This window comes from Herpailurus yagouaroundi, unplaced genomic scaffold, assembly GCF_014898765.1.
Source record: "Herpailurus yagouaroundi ecotype Mexico unplaced genomic scaffold, PumYag 162, whole genome shotgun sequence".
Classification (NCBI taxonomy): domain Eukaryota; kingdom Metazoa; phylum Chordata; class Mammalia; order Carnivora; family Felidae; genus Herpailurus; species Herpailurus yagouaroundi.
The window spans coordinates 14,543,020-14,570,109 of record NW_024412403.1 but is presented as its reverse complement, the minus strand read 5'-3'; the positions used below and the strand labels follow the sequence as shown (position 1 = coordinate 14,570,109).

General features: G+C 37.6%; 3 protein-coding genes across 4 annotated transcripts; all 3 read left to right on the top strand.

Annotated features, from left to right (window-relative positions):
• Window positions 1–491: 491 nt before the first annotated feature.
• Window positions 492–1,147, top strand: LOC121035719 (keratin-associated protein 6-2-like). The gene has a single exon (XM_040483617.1). It carries the CDS (start codon window positions 535–537, stop codon window positions 832–834), a length of 300 nt encoding a protein of 99 aa, XP_040339551.1. The 5' UTR covers window positions 492–534; the 3' UTR covers window positions 835–1,147.
• An 11,698-nt stretch (window positions 1,148–12,845) lies between these two features.
• On the top strand, window positions 12,846–13,497 carry LOC121035718 (keratin-associated protein 21-1-like). The gene has a single exon (XM_040483616.1). It carries the CDS (start codon window positions 12,905–12,907, stop codon window positions 13,187–13,189), a length of 285 nt encoding a protein of 94 aa, XP_040339550.1. The 5' UTR covers window positions 12,846–12,904; the 3' UTR covers window positions 13,190–13,497.
• Window positions 13,498–22,513: 9,016 nt separating this feature from the next.
• On the top strand, window positions 22,514–23,142 carry LOC121035717 (keratin-associated protein 21-1-like). 2 transcript variants are annotated; one of them, XM_040483614.1, is made up of 2 exons: window positions 22,533–22,628; window positions 22,659–23,142. In XM_040483614.1, exons 1-2 carry the CDS (start codon window positions 22,580–22,582, stop codon window positions 22,841–22,843), a joined length of 234 nt encoding a protein of 77 aa, XP_040339548.1. In that variant the 5' UTR covers window positions 22,533–22,579; the 3' UTR covers window positions 22,844–23,142. The 2 variants fall into 2 exon arrangements, with proteins under 2 accessions (XP_040339547.1, XP_040339548.1); XM_040483613.1 differs by having other exon boundaries at window positions 22,514–23,142.
• Window positions 23,143–27,090: the final 3,948 nt, after the last annotated feature.

Below are 27,090 nucleotides of genomic sequence, written 5' to 3'. Positions count from 1 at the left end.
GATACAGAGGACCTCCCAAATTAGTTTCATACTATATTTAATCTTTGTTCCCTACTTTAATCTCATTACTGTTACATAATCCACAAAACATAATTTGACTCGGGCTAGAACAAGAGGTAAAACTATATTATGGAGGGCAATAGAATTTGGGGAGGTCAAAGAGAAAAAAGAATTGCAGTCAAGAGCAAGTCAATTGAAACTACTGAAAATGTTCCCTGCATTATATGATATCTGGTTATAGAATGTTAAAGTGAAGATTTGTTATGAAAGACAATTTTGTAAGTGTGACTCCACCATCTTATTAAAGGTCTTCGGGGGGTTAAAGCAAGCCTCCTTAATGCCTTCAGGCATTGGGCTCTGGTCTTGAAACAACACATTAATTAGATGAGTCAAAAAATTAGCCAATGACAGGAGCACATGTGGGAGCCACCCCCCAACCCTGAGGCATATAAAAGGCCCCCTGCAGGGAGAAATCCACACCGAAGTGACACTTCTCTCCTTCTCTAGCCAAGCACAACCTCAACAGCCAACACCATGTGTGGAAGCTACTACGGAAGCTCTTATGGAGGCTGCGGCTATGGAGGCTGTGGCTATGGAGGCTGTGGCTATGGAGGCTGTGGCTATGGAGGCTGCGGCTATGGAGGCTGCGGTTATGGAGGCTGTGGCTACGGAGGCTGCGGCTACGGAGGCTATGGCTATGGAGGCTGCGGCTATGGAAGCTCTGGCTACAAAGGCTGTGGCTACAGAGGCTGTGGCTATGGAGGCTGTGGCTACAGAGGCCTGGGCTGTGGCTATGGCTCCTGCTATGGCTGTGGCTCTGGCTGTGGCTACTAGTAACGAGGGCACCGTCAGGGACTCTCACCCTCTACGCCTGGACGTGGGATTCACCAATTCTGAGCCCCATACGTTCTGAGCCTTTCCCTTGGGTGACATCCTGCAGGATGAAAGTCTAGTAGGTCTGTTGCTGCCTACAGCCTAACCTACAGATTCCCTGAATTTACCTCGTGGAGTGGAAGATGGAAATTCACCTGTGGCCCCACAGTTCCGCCTTCATCAGGATGATGGTGTCACAGCGACTGCCTTGATGATGTCCATGCTGGAGTTCATTTCTGTGTTGACCTAATAAAATTGTCCAGTCTGAACAGCACCCCTGGTTTTTATGTCATTCATTTGCTGCCCAAGTGTCTTCCTAACATATTTTGGTTTCAGTTTACAAGAAAGGTAACAATTATCTCCTTAGGGAGATAGTTTCCTGATATTCCTAGGTCAGCTTCTTGACCAATTCCATTGTCAATTGTCTTAGGAAAGTAACTTATTTTTTGGAAGCTTCAGTTTCCTCCCCTGCTACTGAGGGAATAATCTTTTCATGCTGGGTATCTCTTAACACCAAATGAGATATTATTTTATAAATTATAAGTTAAGTTTTGTGCGGTGTATCGTAAATAATTAAGAAAAATAATAATTTCCCCAATGTTATATTCATGTATCTCTTCAAACAAATGGATGTGGTTATATTCTTCTCCACTTCTTTTTAAAAAAAAATTTTTTTTAATAAAAGAAACAACCTAAGGAAAATTTTTATAATCTATTACTTCCTAAGGTAAGAGTAGATTGTAAAACTATGTGGCATGCATGGTGGGCCATAATAATTGGACAAAAACAGCACTGAAGGTATAGGCAAAGTTTCAGGGTCTCACAATGCAGTAACCAAGATGTTTGCCAGGTGCTTGGTCTCATCTGAGTCTCAACTGAAAAAGGATCTGCCTCCAAGCTCACATGCTCGGAAGAATTCAGTCCCTTATGTATAACTGAGGCTCAACATTGTTGGCTACAGGCCTTTGCAGGCTGTCTCGTGGAGGCTACCCTTAGCTCCACTAGGCTGCCTATAAGTGCCTGTCATGTGGACCCCCATATACTGTTGCTTGCCTTCTCAAAGCCAGGAAGGAAGGCAGAGAGACTCCAACAAGAAGGGTGCCACAATATGACACAATTCTATGCAACATAATCACATACACACAATTACATATGTCTTACTATCTTTGCCACATTTTATTTATTATAGGTAAGTCACAAGATTTGCTCAAACTCAAGAGACGGGGATGATACAAGGCACTGACACCAAGAGGCAGAAATCACAGAGGCACCTTGTCTGTCCACCACTGATATCAATGCTGTGTGTCCTTCCTAATAGGGAGTAGGAAGCTTCCCTTCCCCTGCAATGCTCTGGAACCATCTATAACACATTCAGAATACCTTGTCTCTAAAGATTTGGTAGAATTTCTCTGAGAAAATATCTGAATCTGGAATATTTTGCAGGTCACTTCCTTAATAATTTTCTGTTTGTTCTAAGAAAATTAATCTCTTTGTAATTCCTCAGTTTAACAGTATCAATTTTGATAATCGATTTCCCCTAGGAATCTGGGTTTTCAAATTTATACCCATAAAAATGAGCAAAGTAGATTTGTATAATTTTAAAACTTATTTCCATATTTCTTTCTTTCTTGTTATTTGTTTTGTACGTGCCTTTTCCCTTTTTTCCTTGACCAAGTTTGCATGTGATTTATAAATGTTAGTTGTTTCAAATAATAGCATTCTGAGTCATTTTTAAAATTTCTTTTTTTTGTCTTTTCTCTACTAAGTTCTGTTTATCTATTTGTTATCATTCATTTAAAATGTTTCCTTGCACTTTATTTGGTTTACTTAGTTGTTAGTTATGAAGCTTTTCTTAACTGGGTTGTTAACTCATTCATGTTATTTCTTTCATTTTCACTGACAGAAAGTGTTTAGCGTTATGTGCTATGATTTTTTTTTCTCTAGTTACTGCTTGAATTTTCTTTAATTCTGTTAACTACTCTTTTTATTACTGTTATTTTAAAATGCTATAGCATTTATATCATATTAATATATACTCTTATGTATATTAATATGATATAATATTCATATTATATTTTATTTTCACTTGAGAATTGTTTAACCAAAGAATTACTTTCCAGGTGAAGGGAATTTTCTATTCTTTGTTTTTGTTAACAATTTTGAGCTTTATTGCATAAAAATCAAGGAGTGTTTTTGCAGTATTTTTACTTTAAAAATTTACTAATTTTTTCTTTGTGACTTAAATTTTTCTTTCAATGTTTATTTATTTTTGAGAGAGAGAGAGAGAGAGAGCGAGAGCATGAGCAGGGAAAGGGCAGAGAGAGAGGGAGACACAGAATCCAAAGCAGGCTCCAGGCTCTGAGCTGTCAGCACAGAGCCTGACATGGGGCTGGAACCCATAAACTGTGAAATCATGACCTGAGCTGAAGTCAGATGCTTAACTGACTGAGCCACCCAGGCGCCCCCTTTGTGGCTTCATATATGATTAATTTTTGTGTATTTTATGTGGAAGCTTGGGGAGGTTTATTTTCTACTATCAATGTAGAGATGATAGATAGATAGATAGATAGATAGATAGATAGATATCCTTAAGTGCTACCTTTTATTAACTTTTTGCGAGAATGGTATATTCAAGATTTCATTATTAGTGTGTTTCTATCTACATCTCCTTGAAAAATAGAGAGGGGATAGAGTCATAGACATGTATTCTTCATAGAAATAGTTTCTGGGTTCCAGGGCACCTGAGTAGCTCAATCAGTTTAGCATCCGACTCTTGATTTCAACTCAGGTTATGATCTCACTATTCATGAGTTTAAGCCCGACATTGGGCTCTGCGCTGACAGTGCAGAAACTGCCTGGGATTCTCTCTCTCTTTCTCTCCCTGCTCCTCCCCCACTCACACTCTCTCTCTTTCTCAAAATAAATAAATAATCATTTAAAGAACAGAACAGTTTCTGTGTTCTGTGTTTGGGGCACAAAAATAAAATACTCACAAGTGTAATAGCTCTTGTTCAGTATCACTTTGGGAGAAAAATATTGGGGTTCAAGTACCAAAGCTTCTGCGATTTTCTTGTTACACATAAGAATGTGGTATAAATATTTAAGAGAATTTTCCAGTGAAGACACCAATTTTTTTTCAAAAGTTATTTTTTTAAGTTTATTTATTTATTTTGAGAGAGAGAGAGAGAGAGAGAGAGAGAGAGCAAGGGAGGGGCAGAGAGAAAGGGAGAGAGGGAGAATCCCAAGTAGGCTCCATGCTGTGCACACATAGCCCAATGTGGGGCTCGATCCCATGAACTGTGAGATCATTACCTGAGCGAAAACCCAAGAGTCAGATGCTTAACCGACTCAGCCACCCAGGTGCCCCTCTATCTTATATTCTTGATCAATCTGTCTATAATTTATCAATTTGGCTGGTTTATTCAAAGTGCCAACTTTGGGTATTATTGATTTTCTTGTTTTTTCTTTCCAGTTAGTTGACATACAGTTAATATACATTAGTTTCAGGTGTACAATACAGTGATTCAACACTTCTGTACATCAACTGGTACTCATCACAGTACACTCCTTAATCCCCATCACCTATTTAACCCATCCCCCTACTCACCTCCCCTCTGTTAACCATCAGTTTGTTCTCTATAATTAAGAGTCTGTTTCTTGGTTTGCATCTTTCTCTCTCTCTTTTTCCCTTTGCTTGTTTTCTTAAATTCCACATATGAGCGAAATCATATGGAACTGTGTTACGATCCAGCAACTGCACTACTAGGCAGTTGACCAAAGAATGCAAAAATATTAATTCAGAGGGATACGTGCACGCCAGTGTTTATCACAGCATTATCTACAATAGCCAAATTATCAAAACAGCTCAAATGTCCATCAACTGATGAATGGATAAAGACGATGTGGTACAGATATGTAAGATGCAATATTACTCAGCCATAAAAAGAATGAAACCTTGCCATTTGCAATGAGATGGATGGAGCTGGAGAGTATTATGCTAAGTGAAATAACTCAGAGAAAGGTAAATACCATATTATTAATTTTCTTTATAGTTTGTTCATTTTCTGTTAAATTGATTCCTCTCCTGTCTTTATTTTTCCTTCATTCTTCTGACTTTATATTTAATCTTTCCTCCATTTCTAGCTTTTGAAAGAATCTTAGAGCATTGAGTTTTAAAATGTTCTTTTTTCTGACATAAATATATAAAGCTATAAATTTTCTTCTAATAACTTTTTCGATGGTAAGCCACACATTTGGTATGTTGTACTTCTTTATTAATCAACTCAAAATATCTTCGAACTTCTTATGTGAGTTTCTTTTCATCTATATGTTATTTAATGGGAGTTATTTCCTAATCCAAGAAGACTCTGTCCTCATATACCTGAGGCTCTCATGCTCCTTTCAAAAGACCTCTAGGCAGTGAGGGAGGTAAGTGGGGATTCCCACCATGTCACTGCTCCACCAAGAGACACACAGCAGATAAGCTGGCAAAACTCCTTCCACACTTTCAGGTAGCAATGGCAGGGGCCAGTGGGACAACCGGCAGTGCAAGATAAACCAAACAGACCAAAATAACACTGCAGCAACTCTGAAAATAATGAATCATAGCCCACAAGACCCATGTGCTTAACCTAAACAGGGTGACTACCTGCTTTTGAAAAAACACTTTTAATAGGATCAGGATGCTTTTAATTCACAAAATTACCACCATACCATCACACCAAGAAACAAGAAAATTATAACTCAGATGAGAAAAGATAATTAACTGACCCTAACACTATCAGGTTTTCCAATTATATGAACAAATTTTAAAGTAACCATCGTAAAATGTTTTAACAATCAAATCCTCTTGAAACGAATGACTTGAAAGTAAAATAGGAATATACATACATACTATGCAAATAACAACTAGTAAGAAAGCTGGAATGGTTATAACAATATCAGATTAAATATACTTTAAAGCCAAAAAAAATTAATAGCGATAAAGAGAGACATTTTGCAAAGATAAGTAGAGTAATCTATCAGGAAGATACAGCATATGTACTGGTGTTAAATCCACCTGGTGCTAAAAATGGAGCGCTGAAGTAAATAAAAAATTGACAGAATTGAAAGGAAAAGGGAGACTAATAATAATAACTGAAGATGTCAATATCTCACTTTGCATAAAGGCTATAACAACTACATAAAAGATTATAATGTGTACAAACTTGAAAAAGAAAAAAAAAACACTATAAACCAACTAGACCTAACACCCTTCTAGAGAGCATTTACCCAACTCCAAGAAAACACAAATTTCTTTCAAGTACACGTATAGAATGTTCTCCAAGATAGATCATATGCTAGGTCATAAACAAGAGCCAATGAATTTAAGATAATTGAAATCATACATAGTCCCACGTGCTATCTTCAGCTGATGGAGGAAGACATAGCTACCTAATTCTCTTCTTTCGATGCTTTTAGAAAACATGCGTTTGGGGGCAGGATAAGATTTTGGTCAGCCTCATATTTTCATCTCTATTCAGAAAGTAATTTTGTGTGGACCCATGGTCAGTCTTCATTTTACAAAATTCCAGTGTTACTTCTTGAAATATTAATAGATACTGTTGATTCATATTTTATTATTGTTGACATTGTTATTAATAATAATAATAAATCTAGTGAATTAAAAGAAGTTACCATAAACACGTTTACTGAACAGACTACCAGGATCAAGGATACACTTTGCATCCTGTATCTTGGATCAGACTTATGTTTACATAATATGTAGTCCACACAAGCCACTGCCTTGTCATGAAATAGGTCTCTTTCCAAGAGGCAAGCAGAGATTGACCCCTTGAAAGTTTCACTGATTCTATATCTTCCTCAGTATTTGTCATAGAACTAGAACAAATAATCCTAAAATTAGTATGGAACCACAAAAGACCCTGAATAGCCAAAGCAATCTTGAAAAAGAAAAACAAAACTGGAGGTATCACATTTCCAGATTTCAAGTTATATTATCAACCTGTAATGATTAAAACAGTATGATACTGGCACAAAAATAGACACATAAATCAATAGACCAGAATAGAAGTCCCAGAAATAAACTCATGATTATATGGTCAGTTAATATTTGACAAAAGAGGAAAGAATATACATTTGTAAAAAGACAGTCTCTTCAACACATGGTGTTGAGAAAACTGATCAGCTACATACAAAATAATGAAACTGGACCACTTTCTTACACCATACACAAAAATAAACTCAAAATGAATTAAGGATCTAAATGTGAATATCTGAAATCAAAAATCCTAGAAGATAGCACAGGCAGTAATCTCTCTGACATTAGCTGTACCAAGATTTTTCTAGATGTGTCTCCTGAGGCAAGGGAAACAAAAGTGAAAATAAACCTTAGGACAATATCAAAAGAAAAGCTTCTGCACAGCAAAGGAAGCAATCAAAACAAAAACTAAAAGACAGCCTACTGAATGAGAGAAGATATTTGCAAATGACATATCCAATAAAGGGTTAGTATCCAAAATATATAAAGAACTGACACAACTCAACAACAAACTAACAATCCAATTTAAAAATGGGCAGAAGATATGAACAGACATTTCTCCCAAGAAGACATTCAAATGGACAACAGACACATGAAAGGATGCTTATCCTCACTAATCATCAGGAAAATGCAAATCAAAACCACAGTAAGATATTACTTCACACCTGTCAGAATGGCTAAAATAAAAAACACAAGAAACAGCAAGTGTTGGTGAAGATGTGGAGAAAAAGGAAACTTAATGCACTCTTGTTGGGAATGCAAAATGGCGCAGCCACTGTGGAAAACATTATGGAGGTTCCTCAAAAAATTACAAATAGAACTACCATATGATCCAGTAATTCTGCTACTAGGAATTCACCCAAAGAATATGAAAACATGCATTCAAAAAGATAATTAACCCTTATTTTTATTGCAGCATTGTTTACAATAGCCAAATTATGGAAGCATCCCAAATGTTCATCAATAGAAGAATGGATGAAGAAGGGGCACCTGGGTGGCGCAGTCGGTTAAGCGTCCGACTTCAGCCAGGTCACGATCTCGCGGTCCGTGAGTTCGAGCCCCACGTCAGGCTCTGGGCTGATGGCTCAGAGCCTGGAGCCTGTTTCCGATTCTGTGTCTCCCTTTCTCTCTGCCCCTCCCCCCGTTCATGCTCTGTCTCTCTCTGTCCCAAAAATAAATAAACGTTGAAAAAAAAAAAAGAATGGATGAAGAAGATGTGGCATGTATATACCAGGGAATATTATTAAGCCATAAAAAAGAATGAAATCTTGCCATTTGCAACAACATGGATGGACCTAGAGAGTATAGTGCTAATTAAAATAAGTCTAAGAGAAAGACAAATACTATAAGATATCGTTCATATGTGGAATTTAAGAAACAAAACAAATGAGCAAAGGGAAAAGAGAGAGAGAAGCCAAGAAAGACTCTTAACTGTGAAAAACAAACTGATGGTTATCAGAGGGGAGGTGTGGGGGGATGCTTGAAATAGGTGGTGAGGATTAAGGAGTATACTTGTCCTGATGAAAAGTAGGTGGTAAGGAATCGTTGACTCACTATATTGTTCAACTGAAACTAATATAATACTGTATGTTAACTGTATCAGAATTTTAAAAAACAAAAATAAAAATAAAAGCAGTGGTTGAATGTAGTTATTCAACCACACCTCTAACTTACAAACTAAAGGTATCCAAATGGTCAACAATCACACACACACACACACACACACACACACACACACACACTAAACCTAGGTAAATAAATATACGCAAAAATGTTGTAGGTATGCAAAACAGATTGCTTTTAATGAAAAATGAATTTAGACATTTTCCCAAATGGAAATGGTGAAGATTATTTGTGTTTGATCATAAAATAATATAAGATCAAATGAATACATTTATAAATTGTTGAAAACTCCGGTGATTTCAATCAAAAAAGTTCTGATGTTACATGGTAGCCTAAGATTCGATTGTCACTATTTGAACAGACAGTAAGTAACATGTCTATTATACATAATAAAGGAGGTACAGACAGTACCTCATGGGAAAATTTCCTAAATAGATTAGCAATCTAGAATTTATCAGAAGAATCCAGAATACCAATATCCACCATAGCAGCATGGACGATAACAGGCATATCCATAGCCACGATAGCCACATCCGTAGCCACATCTCAGGCCACTATAGCCATAGCCCAGGCCACCATAGTAATTGTAGAAGTTCATAGTGTGAGGAGAAGGCTCAGATGAAGAGAAGAATCGTTTTCTAGGGTGTTAAGTTTATAATCTACAGGGGCCTTATATGTCAATTGAGTGATATATGGGGCAAACCACAAGCTATTGGATTCATGTTTCAAACTAAGTGGCATTATAATCATCTCAAGAATTCCGTGTAACCAATATATCTATAACACAATTTTGCCATGTGTCAGGATGCCTGTAATGAAATCATGTGTTTTAACGAAAGTTTTTTCACCTATTGTGATGACTTGTTTGTTCCAGATGTGAGATCTAAAGTATATTACTAACTACCACGAGATCACATAACCCATACAGATTTCACTTCTTCAAAATTCTTTTTTTTTTCTTTAATAAGATCCTCCTTCCCATCTGCAAATATGCACCTTTGGAAACAAAAGTATGGTTTCACAGAGGTAGAGAAGGATGGAAAACTTGTGGAGAAGATGTGGCAAAAAAAGATTTGTGGGGGGTATGAAGAATCAAGAACTTAGTTTCACTTTATTAAATTCTTGAGGGATGTCAAGTGATCATTTGGATATGTGTCAGACTTGGAAATGTGAAATGAGATCAATTGGCTAAAATAATGTATGTAAAATAATCCTTGAAGAGAGCTTACATACTATATTGTATACCTAAAACCAAAATAACACTGTATGTTATCTACACCAGAATTAAAATTAAAAACTTAATTTAGAAAAAGAGAATTTCTGGGGCACCTGGGTGGCTCAGGCGGTTGATCATCCAACTTCGGCTCAGGTCATGATCTCGTGGTCTGTGAGTTCGAGCCCTGTGTGGGGCTCTGTGCTGAGCTCTGTGCTCAGAGCTCAGAGCCTGGAGCCTGCTTCGGTTTCTGTGCCTCCCTCTCTCTCTGCCCCTCCTCAGCTCACGCTCTGTCTCTCTCTCTCAACTCAAAACTAAATAAACATTAAATTTTTTTTTTACAAAAAGAGAATTTCTATAGAAACTATAAGAGGGTCAAGCGCCTAGCTGGGCACCTTCATATTTGAAAACAAAATCTGAAAAAGAGAAAAGAAAAAAAAAATACTAAGAGGGAGCAACTGGAGATACTGAAATTAAATCAAAGGTGTGTGGTAGGATGTAGGTAAGTGTCCGGGAGCCTTTCAGGAAGGAAAAGAGAAACGGGTGAATCTGAACACTTCTCAGAGACTTAGTAAAATGAAGAAGGCTAAATCTCTAGATGTGACAAGATTGGGGTGTTGGTGAGACGTTCAGGGGCGGTTTTAGTGGGGCGTGGTAAGGACCAAAGACCAAAAGGTGTGATCAAAGATGTAAAGAGAGAACAGAAAGCTACGATGGAAACACGTGTGAAGGTTTGCAATGAAACAGAAGAAAATGGGATATTAGCTGCAAAGGAGGACGCAAGGACCGTTCTTTTACTCTGTTTTTGATTATGGGATGTACTTAAGAACCAAACATAGTTCAGAAAATCACAGCAGAAAACAAATTGTCAATGGAATCTCACTGGGCTGGCAAGCTCTTACTGCTATCATCAGAGAAAGAACTCAGTTCTCCAGAAGAAACAAATTAGCTCCAGGAAGTAAGTTCTATAGAGAAATAACCTAGTGAATGTTGTCATTAGAGACATTGTATTGCACAGAACAGTAATGTCTTTTGCAGCTACATTAATCAAATACCAAAATTTTTTTTTAAAGTTAATTATAGGTTTTTTTTTTTAAGTTGACTGTTACCATTTAGCAATACAAATTTCAGGTGATGTTCTAAGAACTTAGCCTCGAGGAAGACTGATCATCACGTTATTTAAATTAGTTTTTATTTGAAAACTTATTCTAAGTTATTACTTGATTGACTGCACTGTGACAGTTGAAGTTACTTTTATTTTCCTTATGAAAAATTTGAAAATGATATAGTGAAAATGTCCTCTCCTTGTAGTATCTCAACCCAGTACATGGTGAATAAAATGACCCAATAATATGTCTATTTCATAAAAATGAAGCTACCAAAAGACACGCATGGAAAGAACATTCAAACACACACATTAAATTACAGGTTGAATGTGTTTCATAGGATCCTTAGTATGAAAACAGTCTATTTTTTTTAATGTTTAATTATTTTTGAGAGATAGAGAGAATGCATGAGTGGAGGGAAGGGAAGAGAGAATTTGAAGCGGGTCCTGTACTAAAGAACACGATGTGGGAACTCAGGAACCTTGAGATCATGACCTGAGCCGAAGTTGGACACTTAACCGACTGAGCCACCCAGGTGCCCCTGAAAACGTTCTATTTTATTAAGAGGCATTGACTCATTAGATATACTTAAAAGGACAGATGGATTGGAAAAGTTTTAAATCTTGTGTCTTCATTTTTATGATCTCTGGAGAAGAGTTAACTAAAATACAGAGAGTGTCCAACTGCTTATTCTCTCTGTCCCCACCTATGGTTATGAGGGGATACATAAAAATAATAGTTTGACTCAGAAATATCAATACAATAACAGAAATATACTGACAGATTACACATGATGTGTGGGTAATGACACCTCCCCAAATTCATTCTTGTAAAGTCTGTCATGTGAAGCTATTCTCACTTTTCCTGTGCCTCCCAATGGGAGGCATTATCACATTAATTTGAATAAAGACTAATAATAATGCCAAGGTTATGCAAGAGAACACAATATGATTGGTTACAAAGAGAATAATGATTGGGTGTTTTGCTAAAGGAACGGACCTCTGTGTAATACACTGATAAACATAAATACGTGATGTTAAACCTGTTGGATACTTAGAATATAATTCTAATATTAATGAGAATACTGATTTGTATAATTGTGTGCCTGATTTAGAGGGGAAAAAGCAGAGCAATTGGATCCCAAGGGATAACATCTGTCTTGTAGTTCTTAGGTAGACACTGAACATAAGTGAGATTCAGACCTATTGGTATACATAGAAAAGTGTAATACATTTTGCTCAGACTTGGTATTTTGAAAAATTTAACTAGATTATTATCAATATCATGAGGATGAAAGTTACATTATGGTTTTAGTATAGAAAATGAGCTGAAACCCTGAAGAAAACAATTAACTTGGATCAAAAGAAGATGGGGCACCATCGGTTAAGCATCCAACTTGGTTTTGGCTCAGGTCACAATCTCACATTTCGTGGGTTCAAGCCCTGCATTGGGCACTGGGCTGACAGCACAGGGCCTGCTTGGGGTTCTCTCTCTCCCTCTCTCTCTCTCTCTCTCTCTCTCTGCTCCTTCCCTGACCGCACTGCTCTCTCTTTCTCAAAATGAATAAATAAACCTTATTTCTTTAGAAAAAGAAAAACTGATGAGTCAAAAGTAATTTGGTTCTTATGAAATGTTAAAAATGTTAGTGCAACCAACCAATGCCAAGAGCAAATAAGATTGAGACTAATAAATGTATTTTTTCTTGACATAAAGGATGGTTATATGAAGCTGAAATGAAAGTCTAATTTGGGACAACACTGCATTGGTGTGAGGGTGTATCTCCTCTCTTTGAAGCCTTCAATTGGATAAGGAGAGTCCAAACTGAGAGCCAAACACAACAAGCCTCCCAAACACCTCCAAGAATTATTTTATGGTAGAGAAACAACAGACTAATTAGATTAGTCATAAAATTAGCCAGTGGCATGATATATATGGCAGGTGACACCCACATTGAGAGCATATAAAAAGGCCCTCTGGAGGGGGAGTTGTCCACAGTGAAGTGACACTTCTCTCCTTCTCTAGCCAAGCACAACCTCAACAGCCAACATCATGTGTGGAAGCTACTACGGAAACTATTATGGAGGCTGCGGCTACGGGGGCTGTGGCTATGGAGGCTGCGGCTATGGAGGCTGCGGCTATGGAGGCTGCGGTTATGGAGGCTGTGGCTACGGAGGCTGCGGCTACGGAGGCTGTGGCTATGGAGGCTGCGGCTATGGAAGCTCTGGCTACAAAGGCTGTGGCTACAGAGGCTGTGGCTATGGAGGCTGTGGCTACAGAGGCCTGGGCTGCGGCTATGGCTCCTGCTATGGCTGTGGCTCTGGCTGTGGCTACTAGTAACAAGGGCACCGTGGGGGACTCTCACCCTCTACAACTGGACATGGCATTCACCAAATCTGAGCCCCACACGGTCTGACCTTTGCTGAAGGCTTGCCTTCTGGTGCCCTTTTGGTCAAATACAGAGTTATTCCTATATTCAACTCATGAAAAGTGGGAGCATTTGAAATTCACCCTGAGCACTGCGTGGTTCCTCTTTGCCTTGATGCAGTCACAGATTCTCTGTTTCGATTTTCATGCAAGAACTATTTCTCTGTTTTCATAATAAACTTATTTGGTCTGAAATAATAAACCTAGCTTTCTGTTCATTTAATGTCCTCGTTTTTCTACTTGGGTAAGGCACTGATAGCACGTGTTATGCTGGTTTATTGTGAGGACGAGAAAAGATAATGTTTGTCGATTTAGTTAAACATTGCCTGGAAACGCTATTTGTTCCAAGTGCTTTTACACCAAAACCATAACCGGCGAAATACTTTAGAAGATACGAAAGTTGGCATACGATTCTCCAGTTCTAATCTGTTTTGGGGCATAAATAAGAAGCATTTCCTATGCTTGTTTGACACAAGAGGTAGAGAGGTTTAAACCTATTCTTCTGCATAACTCCTATGTATCTGGAAATACATAGTTTTTTTAAGTGACAACTTTCCTAAAATCCATTACGTATTTAACTTTAGAGCCATTTGATGGCATTCTATACTCTTGTTTTCTTGAGATTTCTTTCTCCTGTGATTTATGTGATTTCACAGTGGTAGCTGTAATCACTTGTTTTTCCACTAATTTTCTGTGACTAATGTGCCCGTAAACTTGGCCAATTATCTTCTCTTGATAGAACATTTCAAGCTTTTGTGTTAGACATGAATGAGTTTAAGTAGTGTTTTAGCGCAAGATAATGGATATGTCCCAATTCATTTTGACTGGCCCAAGGTAGTAAAAAAGTTGAAACCGTAAGAAGGAATTAAGATCCCTGGAAAAATCACAACCCAGAAGGAAAGCACCTTCTTTTTTTCTTTAGAAAGCCATTATTTTATGAAAACTTGTCTTTCTTAATTTCCTTTACTCTTGAAGCTTAGAATTTTCTACTTCATAGTATGCAAAAGCTTGGATGGTCTATGCTGTCCATCCCAAGAAATGGTAGATTTTAAAACTATTTTGGCCTGCCTCATAGGTCATAATAATTGAACACGAATAAATTAGATATTGATGCAAATTAGATAATAGGCCCCTCATTATAGACTCACAAGATAAAATTGTTGCTGATTATAATTTTCCAAGATCTGCCCTTAAGCTTTTTTTTTTTTTTTTTTTAAACATAGGCTCCACACCTAGCACAGAGCCCAACATGCGACTTAAACTCAAGGCCTGATCTGAGATCAAAAGTCAATGCTCAACCGACTGAGCCAACCAGGCACCCCTGCGCCTTACACGGTCTTAACACGACCATATTTGGTTGATGTTGTTATCTTCTCTAACATATTTCACTTTGGGTTAAATGCCACTGCTAACAGCCCCAAGCAAACATCTACTTTGTATTCACATTGGTTTGTTCACTTCTTTAATAGCTTCAAATTATGAATGACTCCAACCGAAACTGGAAAACATAAGATTCCTTTACATTTCCCTGTTCCACATTGCTTCTTTTTTTTTTTTTTTTCTTACAGTGAACACTCTGGGCCCCAACACATTGCTGTGTTAACTCTATTCAAACCTGCGCACAATATACAGTCTGAATTGCCACACTGAATGCAATGCCCGTGAGCAACCTCTAAAGTTTCTTAGCAGCATTTTTAGCATCAGAAGAGATCCCACCAAGAATGGACAGATTATTGTGTTCAACATTTATATGAATTAATTTTCTTCCTGAGTAGTTATGCTATTCATTTTATGGAGGACATTCTTTTATTTCCATTTATATTCAATTTCAGGTGTATTTATTCTGTTTTTTTAATATATTAAGTATTTCCATGGTTCAGAAATCAAAACTATATAAAAAGATATATTCAGAGAAGCCTCATGCCTATATTTATCCCTCCCATCCATTTGTACTCACCCCATTTGTATTTTCATTTTCTTCTGCTTTCTTAGTGCAGAAGCAAGCATAAATATTGTATTTATGTATTCTTAGTTTCCTTTTGTGTCATCCAAAGGTTGCATACTTTTTGCACTCTTTCATCATTCTATTTTATGGGTTTTATTTTTCCTTTTTCCTTTTTTTATCCTTTATGCTTATATTCAGCCTTTCAAACAGGAGTCACTTACATTTAGGCATTAAAGAAGTGACTCACTGCAAATTTTGGTACTCCAAAAAATAGTATTTTTCTCTATATAAACTCATTTCTCCCAGCATTTATTTTTGAAAAATTTCAAACCCTCAATTAAGTGGAGAAGGCAGTATAATGAACAGCTAAGTACTCTCTACCTAGATTTGACAATTGTTAGCATTTTGCCATGTTGGTTTCCCCCTTTCTGCCTGTCTGTTCTCTGTCTCTCTCTGTGGCTCTGTGTCTGACTCTCACCACACACACACACACACACACACACACACAAATGCACAAGCACAGGCAATCATTCCTGAACAATACTATTACATAATTCATAGTCAGATTCAGTTTTTTAATATTTCTTTTTTAAATGTTTATTTACTTTTGAGAGAGAGAGAGAGAGCAAGCATGAGCTGGGGAGAGGCAGAGACAGAGGGAGACAGAATCGAAAGCAGGCTCCGCACTGTCAGCACAAAGCCTGACATGGGGCTCAAACCTGAGATCATGACCTGAGCCAAAGTCGGATGCTCAACTGACTGAACCACCCAGGCACCCCCTATATAGCTTTTATTTCTGATACAGAATTCAATTCATAAAAACTATCATATTTTGCAACTTATTGCTTATTATAATCTAGCATTTCATTAAATCTAGAGCACTTCCCAGACTTCTATTATTTCACAATGTTAATAAATATATATATTTTTAATTTTAATGTTTATTTGTCAGAGAGAGAGAGAGAGAGAGAGACAGAGTGCAAGCAGGAGAAGGGCAGGGAGAGAGGGAGACACAAAATCTGAAGCAGGATCCAGGCTCCGACCTGTCAGCACAGAGCCTGACCCAGGACTAGAACTCACAAACCGCGAGATCATGACCTTAGCAGAAGTCAGAATCCCAACCGACTGGGCCACCCAGGTGCCCCAATACATTAATATATTCTTAACATTGCAAGATAATTATTTACTAGAACATGTCAAAATCTATTTTTTCTGATTGCATCAATTATAATATTCATATATTTCATAATCCAATACATATTTTAAATTTTTTAATATTTTTATTTTCATTTTTGAGAGAGAGCAAGAGCAGGGGAGGAGCAGAGAGAGAGACACACACAGAATCCAAAGCAGGCTCCAGGCTCTGAGCTGTCAGCACAGAAACTGAGGTGGGGCTTGAACTCACGAACCATGAGATCATGCCCTAAGCCAAAGTTGGATGCTTCACCGACTGAGCCACTCAGGTGCCCCTCATAAACCAATATTTTCTGAAACAAAGATTAAGATCATTAGATATGCCAAAAGTTAGGAAACCGAAAGGTCAAGCAAGCATTGAGTGCACATAAGGCAACTTTGTGCCTTATAATAAATCCTGAGACCAAAATTCCACCTATGAAGTATCAAAATTGTATCTCCGAGAATCCTGGGTAATAGGTGAATTACTTAAGAACTTTACACTAATTTTTTTTTACATTTATGATGCTTATACCCCTAACACACGTAAGTTTCAATGTTGTGCATTCACCTTGGATCCCCATTTCCTCGAATTTTGGGGGGCAATAGTACTGTATCTTTTTCAGCAATGAAGAAATGACTCTCCATTTGCTGGGGGTGTTACAAGCAAAGTGCCTTCAGCTGAAGAGTACCCCTGGCACAAGACAATACCTGTTTCCTGCAGCCAGTCTCCCGTGATGGATCAGTGTAGGGTATAATGACATGCCTTCTCGCCCCAACCTCCAACTACTCTTCTGGGAAATCCCAACTTCAGAATCTCCCATATTGTTTCCTGAGCCCTCCACTGAGCCTACAGCCAACTCAGCTTCCCCCGCCCCATCCAGTCTGCCTCTGCCTCTTCATTTCTACAATATTCATTCCAGGAATTAATTGCTCTAACAATGGTCTCGTAGAAAAATAATCTAGGGGCGCCTGGGTGGCGCAGTCGGTTAAGCGTCCGACTTCAGCCAGGTCACGATCTCGCGGTCCGGGAGTTCGAGCCCCGCGTCGGGCTCTGGGCTGATGATGGCTCAGAGCCTGGAGCCTGTTTCCGATTCTGTGTTTCCCTCTCTCTCTGCCCCTCCCCCGTTCATGCTCTGTCTCTCTCTGTCTCAAAAATAAATAAATGTTAAAAAAAAATTAAAAAAAAAAAATAATCTAATCTGGGGTCACACAGTGCACCCAGTTGTCACGCTGTCTAGTCTCTTCTATGACCCTAATATTTTTACAGATTACCAGAGATTGTTTTTTCTTTTAGAATATTCCTCAGTTCTGATTTGCCTAATGTTTCCTCATGATTAGAACAAGGTTATGTAGGGTGCCTGGGTGGCTCAGTTGGTTAGGTGGCTGACTTTGCCTCCAGTCAGGATCTCACAGTTCATGAGTTTGAGCCCCGTGTCAGGCTCTGTGCTGACAACTCAGAGCCTGGATCTTGCTTTGGATTCTGTGACTCCCTCTCTCTCTGCCCCTCCCCCTGCTCTCACTCTGTGTGTGTCTCTCTGTGTCTCTGTCTCTCTCTCTCTCTCTCTCAAAAATAAATAAACAAAAAAAAATGTAACTACTTTAGAAAAAGATTATGCATTTTGTCAAGCAAATAAAGGGAGTGCAAATGTTTTCTTGTCATTATACTCTATCGGTTCACACTCGAAGTTGATTTGTTCCAATACTGATGGTGATAATTTTACACTTGATCCTTATGGTGAGGACCAGGTTTCTCGACTTGAAAGGTATTTTTATTATTCTGTTAGCCATTAAGAAGTACTTTGGTAGAGATATTTTGTGACTTTATAAATATTCCATTCAAATCCCCAAATTGATCATTAGTCTTAACCACTTATTTTTCTTCCTTGCCTGAATTATTTATGATGATGATGGATTGCAAATGTTGATTTTTCTGATTTTCATCTTTTTTCATTACATTGGCTGGCATTCTACTGCAAGGAACTTTTTCCTTCTGCTTCATTGTTCCTTTATTTACATCAGTGTAAATTCATGGATTTCCGTTATAAGTAATCCATTATTATAGCAGGAATCGCAACTCCTAGGCTGTCTCACGAGACAAAAAGTATGTATAAATACATTGTGCCAGAGCCCGGCTCCAGCAGGTCCGGGGGTTCCCAAAGGATGAACGGCGTCGCAAAAAGGTGAAAATAAAACTAAAACAAAAATAAAAAGGGACACAGACAACAGCAGTGGCTGATTTATTGTAGCAAACTTGGCATTATATATGCTAGTGATTTCCTTGTAACATACATCATCCATGTTTTTCTAACATTGCCTCATTTTAAAAATGTTCCTATGTGTGATCAACCTTTAAGAAATAAGAGGGCGATTTTCTCGTAAAGTTCTTACATACCCTTTGATTCTTGATTCATTTCTTACATTATTCCATTATGCATCTGCGTTTATCTATAATCTACAAAGCATTTGCTTTGCTGTTCTCGTGAAAGGCCCTCCATCTCTCAACACCTCAAGTGGAACAGTTACAGGGACATGACCTCCTAACCACATGAGGCCAGAAGAACAATGTGTTTGCCTCGGTCTGAGGTGCCAGGAAGGGGTCGAAAAAGCCTTAGAAACCCATGCCCCATACATTCTCAGAGAGACAGTGCACCCAGGAACCAATGAACCATTCTGTACCTCATCCGACTAGGTTCAGTCATCATCTGGAATGCCTCGGGGGGGCCAGGTGGGCCTAGGGGTTGAAGCCACCTGTGCCCAGAGATACACTCTTTAGTTGCCGGAGTGCGGCTTTCAAATCCATGTGTCTCTCCTTTACAGGCCCTCTTTGCTGGCAAACGTATGAGGCTATCCTTCCTGTAAGTAGAGGAGTCTCCTTAGGGGATGGCAAGGGCTAGACGTAAGGCCGCACAATTTCTTGCGGAACCTTATTTTCTTCCCTGATGGTTCTTTTCCCAGGGGGCCTGCCGAGGGCAATTCCACAACAGACAATACCCCAGGTAGTTTTAAGGCCAAATTACCTAAAAGCGGGAGGACAGGAAGCTTCACTGTCGGCGGGCCGCCTGCAATCACCAATCCGTCCACAGCCCGGGCCTTCCACTGAGGCTGGGAGAGCTCGGCTTCCGGCAACATTGCACTGTGTGAGACTTCGATTCCATCACATGGCCGCCTATGACATTGGGCAAATTATGCAAATTCTTGGGCCTTGCCATTCTAATATAAAAATCACCACCTACATTTTAGTGCTTTTATGGGAATGAAATGTGTTAAGACATGTAAGGCATTTAAACCACGCCTGGAATTTAATAAATGTTGTCGATGGGGTATCATGCACTATCATATGCATGGTGTATTTTCTGCTTCTTTGTATACATGGGAATATTGTCTGTTTATCTTGCCTGGGGCTGATCATGGAATTCTTACGTCAGAACTCTATTTAACAATGTATAATAATTATTTTAATAATAATGACCATTCCACAGCAGTTACTAGCTGTTTACCACAGAGCAGTTACTGCGTGAAACCCCTTGGGTGCATTACCTCACATAATCCTCAGAAAGACTCTGAGATGTGGTAAAAACCATTGACATTTTACACCTGCGAAAAAGTAAAGAGGAGTAACAGACTCAGGCGGCAGTTCTCAGCACTACCTGATTTTTGTCTCCTGTATGTAAATATAAGATATTGTGTAGGTAATATTGCTTTAGAAAATATTTTAGGTAATATCTCCTGGGTGCTATTTTCCCCAGGAAAGGCAAAGCAACTCCCGGGACATTTAAATATTAGTATCCTTTAATTATTAATGTCTGATGATGAAGCTAAATAGGAACTCCCCTCCTGAAAATGCCCTTAAATGTTTCCCTGCTCCTCTTCTCTGTCACCTTGCGTGTGTACGATTCTTTTAAAAAATCGTTTAATGTTTTCATTTTATTTTTGAGAGAGAGAGAGAGAGACAGGGAGAGTGAGGGAGGGGCAGAGAGGGACGGAGACAGAATCAGAAGCAGGCTCCAGGCTCAGAGCTGTCAGCGCAGAGCCCGGCGCGGGATATTTTTGTATCATTTTTCTCATTAGCCTTTTAGTCGAGATTTTAGAATTTCTGAATTTGCCCTCCATCTCACCCCATATTCATATTTTTCTGCCTTTAATGAATGTTTACATTTGGGTATCAACTCTTTCATGACAAATGTATTTTCTCTTCTCGGATTTTGCCATTTACATGGATGCTTGCTATGCTTTTCTAAATTATGTGGCTCTTAACCATTCTAAACTTAAAAAAAAAATGGCCGATAGTGTTTCCCTTGTCTTCTTGTGAAAGCTGGAGTCATTACGCATCCCCGGATTGATCTTCTGATTTGGAACTGCTAGTTCCTTTCACAAAAAGATTGATCTATGCACACCCACTACTGAAACTAGAGATTTATTCTATCAGAACGTATGTGTGTTCATATGTAAACCCCTCAAACACAGACAACTTAAAGAAAAGTATTCAGATTACCTCCTTTTAGTTTGCCTCATTAGGAATATCCATTACTCTCAGGGCAGGCAGAGTTAGTTATTTCTAATACCGGGTAAAAGACTTTATACACATGTTCATTGATGTTCTACTTCAGATTCCTTCTATCTTCTCCCTAGGTGAGATTTGCTTTCTTATACACAGACCCCTAAGCTATTGCGATCATCTTTCATCCTAACTTTTTGTAGGTAGGTCAACAAGCAGATTGAATCTCCAGATTCTTATAGGAGATAGATACCTGTGTAAGTCAACCATATTCCTTTGCATTAATCATTTTAGTCATGCTGGAAGTCTCCTACTGAAACCCCTTGCATTCAGACTGAGGGCTTTGTCCCTGCAAGTGGAAAAGATTCGAAGTGCCCTAACCCCCTTTAAAAGAAAAGTGGCAGCTGCACACACACACACACACACACACACACACACGCATGCCCACACACAGATACAATACACATACCTTCACACAGAGAAATGGTGGAGATTAATGAATATACATTTTAAAAATATGCTTCCAAAGGAGCTTATATTTAGTAAAAATTAAATTAAAATTTTTCCTGAAAAAAAATTTGGTAAACATGTGAAAACATAGAGTAACACTCAGTTTATATATATCAAACATGCTCTATTGACTCCTATGATTTGATTTTTCTAGGAACGTAGAAGTTCAAAGTGGTTATTTGACTTTATCATTGAATTCAACAATGAACTTCATTGTAGTAAAAGCAATAACATAATAATTATAATAGTAGCAATGTGTTTCTCATATTTCCCATGGTATGGGATATTTTACCAAGAGTTTATTTATTAGGGAAAATCTAGTAGGTTCCATGAGACATTATCTCTGCCAATATTATTGTTTTAAATTAAAAATGCCATACTCCCATCAGATCACCAAAAGTATAAACATCTAATTCTTCAAAAAATATTTCATGAAAATATCATTGCATAAATCAAATGAAATCTCATCATTTCCCTTTTTCCTCACTGTGAATTCAGGATATAAATTTGAAACCATGAGGAAAATATTTCATGCTTTAAAAATAGAGTGTTAAAAGCTTAAGAAACATTAAAGCAAATGAGAAAGTCTAAGTATTTCCGAATACCAAACTATTTGTTTTTTATCAAAAGTTTCATGAAGCCAAGTAACTAATTTTGGCTTTTAGTGGTAAAGCATTGCTCATGTGAAAATGGGAAGAATCCCTCATGGAAAATAATAGGTTTGGAGCAGGAGGTAATAACAGGTGGAGAGATTTGAGGTTAAGGTAGAATAGCATGATCTGCTGAATGTCAATACCGTGAAGGTAAAATTATTTGTTGAGAGCAGGTCAGAGTTTGTCAATAAAAAAGCTATTTCTTGCCATAGAGATTGGTTACAAAGGGCAACTAAAGATCTTGTGAGTACAGCTTTGAGGCTGAGACAACTGATTCTCATTAAAGGCCCACAAACTGGTTCAGATGTGGTGAAACAAAACAGATCTTGTCATTGCCTCTGAAGCCATGTCTAAAACCAGAAGTCAACAAATTACTCACATTGGTCCTACAAATTAGCCAATGACAAGACATGTGTGGTGGGTGAGGACATATAAAAGGCCTTCCGCAGGGGAACTGTCCACAGTGAAGTGACACTTCTCCTCACCTTCTCTACCCAAGCACAACCTCAACAACCAACACCATGTGTGGAAGCTACTACGGAAACTCTTATGGAGGCTGCGGCTATGGAGGCTGCGGCTATGGAGGCTGCGGCTACGGAGGCTGTGGCTATGGAGGCTGCGGCTATGGAGGCTGTGGGTACAGAGGCTGTGGCTATGGAGGCTGCGGCTATGGAGGCTGCGGCTATGGAGGCCTGGGCTGTGGCTATGGCTCCTGCTATGGCTGTGGCTTTCGCAGACTAGGCTGTGGCTATGGCTTTGGTTCTGGCTGTGGCTATTACTACTGAGAACATCATGAGAAATTCACCCTCTGAACCATCACTTAATGATTCAACAGTTCTGAACCACACAAATTTTCTGCCTCACCCCTAAGTGATGTTTTTTCTACACTACCCTGTAAACTTCTGACATGATTTGCTAAAAGTCTGATATCTGGAACTGATGTCACTTAATGTCTGGAAGAATATAAAACTCAACCTGTGAATTCATATTCCAACAAGATGACGTTGCTATAGTGCTTGTTTCTGTAATTTTATGCTAAATTTGCTTCTCTGTTTTCCTAATAAATTTTGAATTTCCTCATAAATCTGAAAGAGAAAACTTTTTTTTTCTACTTATGTATTATGCAGAGTTTGGCTCTTTTTTTTTTTTTTTTTTTTTTGGTCATTAGTGGGGTAACAATTACTTTTCTTCAGGAAATAACTGTCCTCAATATCATCTTGTGTTTTACTGTAGTGCTTCCAAGATTTGTGACTACAGAAAAATCTGTGAGCTTTGTAAATATTATTTCTTATCTTGTAAAGAGAGGGAAATATACTTTTTCCTTATAATGATTTTAGCTCTTTATGTTTCTTGCTCTATGGATTTCTGTAGTTGCTTAATGGTTACTTCAGGCTGCCTCCAGTCTCAACAGAGACCTGGCATGTGGGGCTGAAGTTGACATTCCCCTACGTGGCCAGAGATTTAAGAGTACTGATGCTGTCAATAAGTTTCACTTATAGTACTTACATAAGACATATGGAACTTTGTCAAGTGAATGCCAAACCTACAGTGCAGAAAGCCCTGTATGAATTCTCTCCACTGGAATCCACACAGAACCCTAATCTTCACTTATACCTAGTTGCTCACAGGCCCTATCAACCATTCAGATCAGCAAAAGAAAATCGTATTTAGGAGTGGAGGGGAAAATAATATGGCTCAGTTTGCCCAAGTGCTCTATTCAAAAGATTTAGAATCTGCCATAGATACGGGTTAGTATCAATATTTCAGCAAGTTATTTGACACTAATTTTTATGGGTTCATAATAGACAGGAGATATTGCAGCCTGAGAACATATTATATGAACATAGCTGAATGTATAAAATCTTACCTTCTGGCTTCAGGTTTCTTCTTTAGCTTTGAGATATATATATATATATATATATATATATATATATATATATATATAACATACTCAATCATGAATTTGAGACAAATTGTAGTAGAATGAAGCTTACCAGGCTGATCTCCTGCTAACGAAAACAACAATAACAAATAACAATGTCACAAGATTTTTAACAAGATCCAGATAATCACAACATAATATTCAAAATGTCCAAGGTACAATATGAAATCATATGGCATGCAAAAACCTACTAATTATGATGCATTCTCAAGGGAGGAGACAATTGAGAGAGGTGCTCTGGTGTGTATACTAAGATGGTCCACATTTCCCCCAGCTACTGATATTCACATCCTTCACACTTCCATGTGACAGGATCTGTGGCATCTTCTAATCAATAAGTGTAGAAGGGTAATAAGATGTTGCTTTTATGATTGTGTTATGTAAGATCATAATGTCCATCTTTCTTCCATATTTTCTTCTTCACAGGCTATGATTAAGCACACAGATATGTAGTATACTGCCCAACAGAGAGGTCCATTTGGGAAGGAACTGAAAGTGGCATCTAGCCAATAGCCAGCAAGAAACTGAGGCCCTCAGTCCCATAACCTGTGTGTCACTGAACTGTGCCAACAAACATGTGGGCTTAGAAATGGATCCTTCCCCAGTCAATCTTTGAGGAAATTCTGTGTTTTAAGACCCAGATGATACCTTGACTGCAGCCTTGTGAAAAATCCTTAAGCAGAAGACCATTCTAAACCATGCCTGGAGCAGAGACTAACAAAAAATGCAAAAATAATAAGTAAGTGTGTGATTTTTAAGATGTTAAGTTTGTGGTAACAACAACAGATAAACTATTATAGATGCCAACCTCCAAATTATCAGAGTTTTAAGCAATTTTATAACCGTGATCCACGGGGTAAAGATAAGCACTGAATGAAAAGAAAAAAAATGTATCTTCAAAAGAGAAATGGAATTGTTAAATATACCAAATGAAAAGTTTATAACTAAAAATATCAGAAATTAAAAGTTAATATCAGAAATTTAAAAAAAAGTTTCTTTGGATGGGTTCACTAGCAGAACTGAGATATCAGAGGAAAGAGTCAGAGAATATGATGATAAATCAAGAGAAATTATTGAATGCAAAAAAAATACAGTTTAAAAATATGAATAAAAATCCTCAGGAGTTTGTGGGACCTACCAAAATTTCTAACATTCAAGGCATTGGAATCTCAAATGGAGGAAAAGTATAGATTGGCACAGAAATCATATTTAAAGAAATAATGGCTTAAATTTTCTCAAATTTGGTACAATTCTCAAATTTACAGAGTCAAGAAGTAATAAATCCCAATTAGGATAAACTAAAAAAAAAATTACAATTCTATGTTACTGAACCAAAGTGAGTTTCACTCCTTGGTGAGTTAGAAACTGCATCAGGCTGAGGGGTCACACAAAGAAACTTATTTGCAGCAAATAAGGAAATCATGGAGAATGGCTTCCAAAGCCATGACTCCCCTGGAGAGGGTGAATAGGTTCCTTTTCTCTAGAGTTAGGATGAATATTCAGAGAGGGAAGCCTCCTATTTGTAGAGGCGGGCATAGGTCTTGCATGCACCTTGAGGAGACAGTCATATACATACATTGCATGTCACATAAATTAGGCTGAGGCTCCTCCCTGGACAGAGATTTTAGTATTATAAGGAGGTGAAGACTATTGTAGGTCATTCCAGAGGTCACTCCCTGGTCCATCTGCAAAAGCACAAGTCAGGTTAACTCAACCAGTGTTGAGCAGGCAGGAGATTTTGTTAAGGCAGTTGCCATCACCTGGGGGTGGTTTTGGGTTCCATTTGTCTGAGTTAAAGGAAAGCCAGAAAGAAGAGCTTAGAGGAATATGTAAGAAAAAGGTTAGTGAGTACAAGCGGGTGGGCAGTAAAGTACAGGTCTTGGAGTCTAGCTGGTGACACATATACATCATAACCAAGCTTCTGATATACAAAAAAAGAGAAAAATTCTTGAAAACAGCTAGAGATAAACAATATATTACATATACAAAATGATTCAGATTACTGTGGATTTTTTTTTTGTCAGAAACAGTGTCCAAAAGATAGTGGAAAATATACCTAACATGCTAATAGAAAAGAATCTAACATTCTATACTTAACAATATGCTTTAGAAACAAAAGTGAAATAAACACTTTCTCAGATGAAGGAAAAATAAGAAAATTTGTGTCCAGGAGATTTTTTTCTAAAAGATATGTTAAAGGAAATTTTCCAGCTAAAAGAAAATAATACTAAAGGGATACTCAGAACTTCAGAAATAAAGGGAAAGCAATAGAAAATTTTATGCATTGAGTAAATAAAATAGATAACTCTTTCCCTCTTAAATTTTTCAAATATGTATAACTACTAAAAAGAAAATGTTATAATATTGAATGAGGGGGTTTCAAGGTATATTGATATATATATATATATATATAACAAATGCAATAAGAAGAAGCAATGGTAAAGAGACATTTAAGTTTGTAAGGTGTATACCTTTTAGTTAAAGTAGCAAAATATGAGCTCTGAGAATACTCTGAAATATTAGTTATGGATATTGCATTCTCAAGATTAACCACTAAAAAATATAGAGATATAGCCAAAAAGTCAGAAGACAAAATCTAATATTAAAAATATGTAAATAATACAAAATAGGCAGTGAAGTGAAACTGAGAAATAGAAACAGAAATAAATGGTAAAATGGTAGAAATAATTCCCATGGTAACAATAATTAAATAATATGTGAATATTCAGGTAATCAATTAAAAGACAGAGATTGTCAAATTGGCTAAAATTAGACTGTCAATTGGCTAAAGTATGTAATAAATGTATCATTTATAAGAAAATCACTTCAATACAAAGTGTGTGTGTGTTTAAGAGAAAATTTACAGGGATGTTAAAAATATTTGAATTAAATGAAAATTAAAATAGAAGGTATCAAAATTTGTGTGATGTAAATAAAGCAGTGCTTAAAGGGAAATTTATAGCAGTCAATTTTTTATATTGAAAATTAAGAAAGTTCTCAAATCAGTATTCCAAGATTCCTCCAAAATAATTAGTAGAAAGTACGAAAAAAGGAAGGGGGAATAATAGAACTAACAGCTGGAAGTAATAT